The following is a 9,777-nucleotide window of genomic DNA, read 5'->3' as shown; positions in this document are numbered from 1 at the left end:
CATTTAGAGGAAAATACTAAAGAAATGAAGGTACAAGGTGGAATGCAGAAGGAAAAATCACAAAGGTTGGACTAATATCACTAATATGCAGGAAGCAGTACTGAGGGCACCAGAGAGTCACCCAAATTCTGTAGGGTTTGTGTGGGGACAGGGCAGGGGTCGGGGGACAAATTTGGATCTTGGAAATATAACTACAGTTGAAGGGAAAGGCCCAGTGGGGGCCTGTTCTGCAGAGCCCTGAGCCAGTTCAGGTGGAACACGAGGCAGGTCTGTCCAGGGGAAGTGTGCTTCAGGACTGGCCAGGGGAAGTGGGCGGAGACGTCCTGGAGACGGAGAACATGGGGTCTGGGAGCTGGTGCAGGGCAGTGGAGAGAGACGCAGCCTCTGCGTCCGTCCTGTGAACTGTAACGGGGTCTAAGTGAGCATCTGTCACTTGGATTTGGATGTCTCTATCATCTCCCATCAGACCAGGAGCCTCTGCGAGCAATATTCCTACTTCTTCCCAACTGCCTAGAGCCTGCAGGGTGAGCCAGCTGCACAGCCCATCAGCCAGCAAGACAGGATCTCAGATGAGGGTGACCGAGTGCCCTGATTTTCCTGGGATTGAGTGGTTTCCTAAGACAGCAGACTTTCCAGGTGGTCCTGGGTAAACTGGGAGGAGCTGGTCACTCTACCTCAGACTGTCCCTACAGGGCAGGAGCCCTGGGCCAGACCTGTTGGGCTGGAGTTGCTGGGCTGGGGGACCAAAGGGAAAAGTCCACACTGTCTACATGAGTCTAGGACCAGGTAATCAGTTCATGCTCACATGAACAGCACCACCTGCCTCAGAGACAGCTCCCAACCTTCTGGAAAAGGTTCAATGATCTTAGTCCTCACCATTTTCAGGAAAATATGTTTTTTGTCTTTTTTTTTGTTTTTTGAGACAGAGTCTCGCTTTGTTGCCAGGCTGAAGTGCAGTGGCGCAATCCTGGCTCACTGCAACCTCCAACTCCCATTTCAAACTATTCTCCTGCCTCAGCCTATCCCGAGTAGTTGGGATTACAGGCATGCGCCACCACACCCAGCTAATTTTTGTATTTTTAGTAGAGACATGGTTTCACCATGTTGGCCAGGATGGTCTCAATCTCCTGACCTTGCGATCCGCCTGCCTCGGCCTCCCAAAGTGTTGGGATTACAGGCGTGAGCCACTGTGCTAGCCCTGGGAAATATGTTTTACTTTAGTTAGTTAGAAGTCTCCTGGTCACACCTGAAAATTTGGCTTCTATTCAAGTTTGAGAATTCAAAGGCCCCCAAAATGCCACTTTTACACTTTGCACCTGTTCCTAAAGAAAAGTCTTAGGCCCTGACATTCAGCACCCTACAAGATTGATTCCACCCCATCCTTTCAATGGGAATATCCCTAGGATCCCTAACTATCTGAAGTGCTCCTCGTATTCCAGCCAACATGGACTGCTCAGTGGCCCGTTCCCATCCCTCCTCCTTCCCTCTGCCACCCTCTCTTCCCTCAGCTTTGTCTGCCTGAAGGGCTGCCTCCACACAGCTCCTGTGCTTGAATTCCACCCAAACTTAAAGGCGTGGCTCAGGCATCACTTCTCAGGGAAGCTTCTCCAGTCCCCCAGGCAGAAGATGCTCTTGACTCCTCTGACCCTCTTCCGAAGCCTGATCTCACTGGCAGTGGCTGGTCAGGGCTAACATCTGGGGCCAACTCATTTGGAACCCATGAGAGAAGCTCCTATCAGATTCATTGTTGGCCCCCACCCGCCTTCACTCTGCTGTCAGGGGTCAGCATATAGAATTAACACACACATGAACAAACCCATGATGCCCAACTGGGAGATGTCCTGACCGTTTCCTCACCTGTCACCCTGACAGAGCAAGGAGGGCCTTCACAGAAGCTCACCCATTCTTCAGTCATTCATTTACTCATTTAGCCAACGTCACTGAGCCTTCTACATGGCGACAAGGTGAACAAGATGCTGGAATTCCACGCCATCACAGGCCAGCAGAAAGAACAATTTTGTGGCCGGGCGCAGTGGCTCAAGCCTGTAATCCCAGCACTTTGGGAGGCCGAGATGGGCGGATCACGAGGTCAGGAGATTGAGACCATCCTGGCGAACACGGTGAAACCCCGTCTCTACTAAAAAATACAAAAAACTAGCCGGGCGAGGTGGCGGGCGCCTGTAGTCCCACTACTCGGGAGGCTGAGGCAGGAGAATGGCGGGAACCCGGGAGGCGGAGCTTGCAGTGAGCCGAGATTTGGCCACTGCACTCCAGCCTGGGCGACAGAGCGAGACTCCGTCTCAAAAAAAAAAAAAAAAAAAGAAAGAAAGAACAATTTTGTAATGACCACCACTGCAGCACAGGTTCAGAGAAGGAAGGAGAAGGTGCTCTGGGAATGTGCCATGGAAGGCCTGGCCCAACCGGGATCAGGAAGGCTTCCCAGAGCACAGGAAACAAGTGGAGACAAAGGATGAAGGAGATGTGTCCCTGCTGCCATCTCAGAAGAGAAAGCAAGGGGTTTGGGAGTGAAAGGCACACACTCCATCTCTGCTCCTTTATCCCTGGCCCTGTCATCACCTCCCTCAGTTTCTCCATCAGTACAACTGGTTAACAGGGTTGCCCTCACTGGGCTGTTGTGAAGATTTGTGGGGATAATCACTGTGATCCACGCAGCTCACAGGAGGCCGAGGATGGGCAGCCAGACCTCTGGGTCCGGCTGAGCTGGACAATAATCCTGCCTCACGATTAGCCCTGACCTGAAGGGGAGGAAGAATGGGGCACAGCTGGGCCTCCCCAGCTGCCAGGTGGGTTAGCCCAGGTCAGACTGTGGGATCCTGAAGGAGTGGCCAGGGACCTGGAGTTTGAGGGGGAAGGAAGCTGGATGTAGGCAAGATGAGGTGGCGCTCGTGGGCATGGCTGAGGATGGGCCCGGGCAGAGGAATGAGACAAAGAGCAGACAGAGCCCAGACAACATCCACTCCAGCTGCTCGCCCTCCCTCCCTCCCTGCTGTACAGAGTATTAGTGAAATGATTTCTAGCGATGGATGCAGCAGGGCTCTGACATTTACAGGCCACTAGATGTCTTCAGGGCCAGCTGGGTGTTTAAACGCCTGTGTGAACACCATCCTGTTCAAGGGGAAGGAACTAACCACGGACCGGAAACCCCCGAAGTGTGCAAGTAGCCACGTCATTTCTCAGCAGGAAGGAACTGGGGTGCAGCAAGCTGAGATTAGGGACCCATCCCTAGTGGCCCACCACCCCGGAAGCCACACAGCAGTCTGAAAGGAATCAAGGGCCACGTGGGCTGCCTGGGAGCACAGGGTCTTTCTGGCCACTGCCGTTCCTCACACACACCCAGGCTGTTTGCCACTCTGGGCTTTGGCCTTACTGTTCCCAGATCCCTGTATTTCTACCACACTCATCTCCAGTGCCGCGTCCTTCTGGAGGTCTCCCCTGACCACCTAACGCAAACTAGCCCACTCCCCAACACCTACTGGGCTCTTCCCTAGATAACCCCACGCTCAAGCCCTCATCTATTCAGGCCGGTGCTTCTTTGCTCAGATGTCACCTCCTTCACAAGATGTTCCCTGGCCACCCTATGTAAAACCACACACCTCCCTGCAGCCTTCATCCTCCCTCTCTCCTTTCTTCTGTCTGATATCCTAGATATTTAATTATTTGTTTGTTTATTGTCTCCTTCCTCCTCAACTGTCAATCTCCATGAGGACAGGCAATATTGTCAGTTTTGTTCACCGCTATATCACACCTAAAAAAGTGCTGGCACATAGTAGGGGGTCAATAAATGTTTGATGAGTTCATGAATAAGTGTATATGAATGTTTAAGAGCAGGGGCTCTGGCCTGAGGTCTCATCCCAGTTCTTCTACTTACTTTGTGATCTTGGACCCTCTTTTGCCTTGATTTAATTAATCAGTAAAAGGAGAATAACAATAGTACCTACCTCATAGGATTACTGGGGGATTAAATAAGATCATGCATATAAAGAGCTTAAAACAGTGCTTGGCCCCCAGGAACTACTCAGCTCCACTCTGGCTGCCATCGGGGCCTTTGCTGGCCAGCATTTCTTGCTTACTTATTTGCTCACTTGTTGATCATCTGTCTCCCTCTGTGCCAGTGTCAGCTCCAGCCTGCCTTGCTCACGACTGCATCCCCAGTTCCTAGTAAAATTTCGGAAGAGAAAACCAGGCCTCCTCCAAAGTCAGGGAATGTGGAGCTATGGAGACCCAGCTTCAGCTGGGAGTAGAAACCTCACCGATCTGTTTCTCCAGGGCGGCTGCTTCACAGACAGTAGCCCGGGGCAGGATCCCAGGGTCGGTGAAGCTTGTCTGCAGCAGGCAGCTCATGACGAAGAAGAAGAGGATGGCAGCGATGATGGGGATGGCAAGGGTCAGCTTGCGGGCCAGGTAGGGACAGCTAGAACGAGAGATGAAGAGAGATCAGCAGACAACCCAAGGGCTCCCTGCGGCACAGGGCTACAGCACCTGGCAGGCACTGTCATTCCAGCAACCACCACCAAAATCTTGAATACAGCCTTGCTCTAAGACAGAGGCACAGCTTCTCGGTGAGTGCAGCAAGTTCCCAATAAGTACCGGGAATAGACATCACTAATTGATCCTTGTGTTACACTTTCCTCCTGAGCACATGGCAGATGTGTCCAATAGATCCCAGAATTCCTAACCTCTGCATTCAGAGAATCCCTCTATACACAGAGCTTCAGGTAGACACTAGTGAAGTGGACTGTTACCTGAGACAAACCATCCTGCAGTGTTCACTCACTCATTCATTCACTCACTCACTCAGTCCACAAATATTTACTGAGGTCTTTCCTGTGGCAGGTAACACTTTCAATAAGCAGCATGAATAATGACGATGAGTAAGACAAGAGCCCCTCCCCCTTGTGGCTTATGGTCAAGTGGGGAAAACAGACATGTAAACAGGGAATTGCCACACAGGGTGATGTGTGCTCTAGTCGGGGAGGGGAACACAGTAGCACAGTCAGGAAAGGCAACCTGAAGAAGGTAATCCTAAGCTCCAACCTGAAGAATGAGTAGAGGGCTGGGGGAACTGCATGGTCCAGCCTCTGTCACTGTGACGCAAGGGAGGCAGGTATCCCCGAGGCAGTGCTTTCATACCCCCTGACCCCGGCTGCCTCAGAGAATAGCCTGTGCCTGCTGAATGGTTGTCCCTCTGTCCCCAGGCAGGCTGCCTACCATAGCCCTCCTCAAGCTCCCTCCTCCATCTTAGGGCCAGAACATTCTAGAAGTTCTGGACACTGGTGGGAGAATGGCTTCATGAGAGTGAAGCTATCAGGGCTCTCTCTCTATGGCCAATCTTCTCTGTTGGCACCTCACTGTCCACCCAGAAGCCAGAGCCATCTTTTGGAAATGTCAATCAGATAATGTCATTTCCCTGCTTCAAACCTCCCAACTGCTTCCCATTATACTTTGAATAAAATCCAAACTCCCTACCATGGCCTTCTAGGCCAGGCATGATCTGGGCCCTACTGAGGACTTCAGCCTCATTTTACAAAACTCTCCTCTTGCTCCTGCTCCTCCCATCAGAATGGCCTCACGACAGTTCCTAGAACAAGCCTGGCTCTCTCCTATCTCAGGGCCTTTGCACTTGCTGTTCCTTTTCTCAGATTCCTCTTCCCTCCTCAGAAGGACCTTCCTTAACAACTCTGCACACTGCAAACTTCAACCCTCCTTTCCTGCATAACATTTAGTATATATTTCAGCTACTTGTCTATGTGATGGCTATTTTTCTCTCACTAAAACATAAGCTCGGCCAGGTGCAGTGGCTCACGCCTATAATCCCAGCACTTTGGGAGGCTGAGGCGGGCAGATCACCTGAGGTCAGGAGTTCGAGACCAGCCTGACCAATAAGATGAAACCCCATCTCTAATAAAAATACAAAAACTAGCCGGGTGTGGTAGCATGTGCCTGTAATCCCAGCTACTCAGGAGGCTAAGACAGGAGAATCACTTGAATCCGGGAGGTGTAGGTTGCGGTGAGCCGAGATAGCACTCCAGCCTAGGCAACAAGAGCAAAACTCTGTCTCAACAACAACAACAAACAAACACAAAAAATCATAAGCTCCTCTGTGGTTATAGACTATGTTCTCTTGTTCAGCTTTATATTTCCAGCACACTGCACAGCACCTGGCACCAAGGAAGTACCCGGTAAATAACTGCTGCCAGGGGACAGAAAAATAGCTACCATCTTTTGAAGGCTTACTATGTGCCAGACACTGCCCTATTTAATAAATTACTGTTAGTAACATTCGAAGTACAGATAGTTACTATGGGTCAGGTACCAGGCTAAGCAGTTCCTGTGTACTTTCTCATCAAATCCTCACTGGGACCCTGTGAAGTTATGCTCCTCACTTTACAGATGAGGAAACTAGAGCTCAGAGAGCTTAAGTAACCTGCCCAAGGTCACATGGCTCAGGAGTGCTAAAGTGGGACCCAAGCCAGGTCTGACTTTGAGGTTCATACTATTAACCACCATCCCATAGCCAGAGTAGCACCTGATCGGGTAAGGAGATGACAGGGCCTTGGGAGGCCTGAGATCAGCCAAGCTTCCAGGAGTGGCACAGTAGGCACACACCTGTGGGCACCTGCATGCTGCTTCTGAAGTCTCCATCATCAGAGGCTCTGGCCTTCAGAGAAGCCCTTCCCCTGAGGAGCAGACTGCCAAGGCCAAGGGCTCCCAGTGGGCCACGCTCTGCTCCATACATCTCAATGGTTTCTGGGTCTGACCCTCAAACAGAACCACTGGGCCCTCAGTGTCACCCACATGGCAATGAATCCAGTTCATATGCAACCAGACTTGTGTAGGGGGACAGAGAAGACTTGAAATCTAAGACTTGTAGAGCCTGCAGGAACCACCAAGTCCTAGCCTCCTGAGTCTCCAGAGGCCCACAGCTATCCCAGGCCCACAGCTAGGTTCAAGGTCATCCAGCCAGTCAATGACAGAGCTAGGGTTTCCAGTCTCCCAGCAAATACACTGTCAATTCATTCAAATACACTGTCAATTCATTCATTCAATAAGTATTGAGCACCGACTGCATACCAGGTGCAAGTTCTAGGCACCAAGGCTGCAACAGAGGAGAATGTCCTGCTCTCTGGGCAAAGACAAGGAAGAAACTAACAAGTATAACATAATATGTCAGGTGGTGGCAAGTGCTTCAGAGAGCGATAAATGAGGGGAGAGGAGAGGTGCCGGAGGGGAGTGGTTTGCTATGCTGTGCGGATGGATGGACGGGGGAGGCCTAATGTGAGAGGGTGAGCCATGCGGCCACCTGCAGGAAGGGGATTCCAAGCACTGGCCCAGAAGGTAGGAGTGTGCACGGAGGATGACATGCCTCCAAGACGAGGACAGAAGAGAGCAGGGGGCAGCGGCCAGGGAAGATTCAGGCCTGACTTAGAATCAAAAGGGCACTCTGGCTGTTGTATGGGAGTGGGAAGTAAGGCAGAAGTTGGGATCCCTGCTGGAGGCCCGTGCAACAATCCACCAAGCCAAAGAAGCAAAGCCATTCATAGCAGGAAAGGTTTAGAGAGCACCTTACCTTTTCCCAGAGAAATGGGGAGCATCCAGTCCAGACCCAGGTGAGTTCTCGGCCCAAACCCAAACTCTTCTGCCAATCTACCGGCCCCCAATGAGGACAAGCAGGGCAAACCACAACATGGTTCACAAGCTCTCCCCAAACCCAGAAGTCCTTGCTTCCTCCCTCGCTGGAGACAAAACAGTCACCAGTGAAGATACCCGGTTAACCCAGAGAAGGTCTTGCTTCTAGTTCAGAAGTTAGGCCAGATATCACACTGCAGGGTCATGTGGGTCAACCACAGCAAGTACTGCTTCCTCCTGCCTAGGCTGCAGCCCTGGGTGTGGGGACTGAGAGGGCAGCCCAGGGAATACTGGAAAAGGCACTTCCAGAACACTCACGTGGCCACCCCAGGGAAGTAGATCTGAAACTCAGTCCAGAGCTGAGCTCTGGGCCCCCCAGAGCTTCTGCTTGTAATTCATCCCTAAACTTTTTATCCACACTACTCAGAAAACAAGGGCAGAGTGTGTGGTAAAAGGGTGAAAGGAGAAGCTAATTTATAGGAAGTCTTCACCTTGCTTCAAGGGGAAACCCAAGGTTGCAGATACATGATCTGGCAGCTAGAAAGGGTACCTGGGGGAGGGTGTCTCTACGATAGCCTTACTGTGGCCACATGCCCTTGGGAAGTGCTTTTTTGATAAAGACAACACAAGTACTAATAGCAGCCAACACTGTGTGCTTGTTACTGGGCTAAAAGCTTGCATGTGACCTCATGCCACCCTCAGGACAACCTTACAAGGTGGGTACTATTATAAATCCCATTTTACTGATGAGGAAACTGGGGCACTGAGCGGGTGAAGTGACTGCCCTGAGGTCACACAATTAGTGGGTGGTGGAGCTGGGATTTGAACCAGGTCTGTTAGAGTTCTTAACTACATTATATAATTAAGAAGGATGACCACAAAGGATGGGGAGTCGGGAGGGGACAGCAGGGCTCATGAAGCAAGGGTGGGTGGGTGGGCGTGTGGGTGTGTGTGCAAGGAATCATGGTGCAGGTGGCTCACAGGTGGGTGGAAAACTTCTAATACAAATATATGACCCTCCATCCATAAAATGGAGATTATGTGTGGGTCAATCCTGGGTCACTGGGGAATATGAAGAGGTCAAAAACCTAAGGGGGCAAATATGACCTGTCGCCCGAAAGCACTCCGAACTCTTTCCTGAAAAACAAGGCACTGCAGCTGTTGCTGATGTGGAACAGGCCAGAGGGACGCTCCAGAATGTTGAGCAGGGAAAGAAAACCAGGTGGTCAGGAGGCGGGCCAGGGGCCTGGGAGCCAGCTGGGTGGAGGCAGGTGGGAACTGAGGGAAGGACAGGAAGCTCTGGAGAAACTAAGGAAGGTTCTGGAGAAGGAAAGGGGGCCCGACAGGCCCAAAGATTTTGAGAAAAGATGGCTTGGGGCCTGGGGTGTGCGTGGCTGAGGGGAAGCAAAAGCGGGGTTGGTGTCTGAGACTAGAGAAAAGGTGGGGACCCTGGAGGGGCCCGGAGAGGGCAGCGAGGATGACTAGGATGTTTACGGCGGGTGTGCACAGTCAAAGGACACACAAGATCTCGAAGTGGTCAGGAAGGGATACAAGGGTCAGAAAGAACTTGGGTTGGCAAGAGATGGTCCAGGAATGGGTGAGCAGGAGGGGCCTGTCCAAGGAGCCCTGGGGCAGATTCTGAGAGGGCAGCGAGGATGGGGGCCGTGGAGGGGCATGGAGGGTGGTGCTCCTGGCAGTGGCAGGCAGACAGGTGCCAGGGTGGGGCCAGGGAGAATGGAGCGGCTGGGAGGGTGGAGAGCACCAGCGCGGATGGGGCACCCAAATGGACCAGGGAGGATGGGGCATCTGGCAGGGATGGGGGTGCGCAGGGGCCAGGGGAGCAGACAAGAGGCCCGAGGAGGATCCCAAAGGGGCGGGGAGGATGAGGGCCAGGGACGCGCAGGGGAGGGCACGGAGTGCCCAGCAGGGATTGGGAAGGTCGGGTGCGCGGCAGGGTGCTGGGCGGGGGCGCAGCGGCAGCGGAACTCACTCGAAGACGAAGAAGAGGCCGGTAGTGGTGAGGATGAGCAGCAGCGTGAGCGCGAAGACGCCGCCGTGGCCGGCCAGCATGAGGCGGCCGCCGCAGTAGAAGCGATTGCGGCCCGGGAACACCTCCCACTTGCGCCGTGG

General features: G+C 52.6%; 1 protein-coding gene across 1 annotated transcript in view; it reads right to left on the bottom strand.

The window, feature by feature from the left end:
* ZDHHC18 (zinc finger, DHHC-type containing 18) overlaps positions 1-9,771 on the bottom strand; it is a 34,238-nt gene extending 24,467 nt beyond the window's left edge. Inside the window, exons 1-2 of the mRNA XM_011981662.1 lie at positions 9,638-9,771; positions 4,272-4,432 (exon numbers count right to left, since the gene is read on the bottom strand). Of these exons, the coding sequence (XP_011837052.1) occupies positions 4,272-4,432; positions 9,638-9,717 (241 nt within the window). The 5' untranslated portion in view covers positions 9,718-9,771. The remainder of the gene's footprint in view (positions 1-4,271; positions 4,433-9,637) is intronic.
* Between the last annotated feature and the right edge of the window lie 6 nt (positions 9,772-9,777).

Source organism: Mandrillus leucophaeus, unplaced genomic scaffold (genome assembly GCF_000951045.1).
Source record: "Mandrillus leucophaeus isolate KB7577 unplaced genomic scaffold, Mleu.le_1.0 Scaffold23, whole genome shotgun sequence".
Lineage (NCBI taxonomy): Eukaryota > Metazoa > Chordata > Mammalia > Primates > Cercopithecidae > Mandrillus > Mandrillus leucophaeus.
The sequence above is the reverse complement of the archived record's forward strand: the minus strand, read 5'-3'. Positions and strand labels throughout refer to the sequence as shown.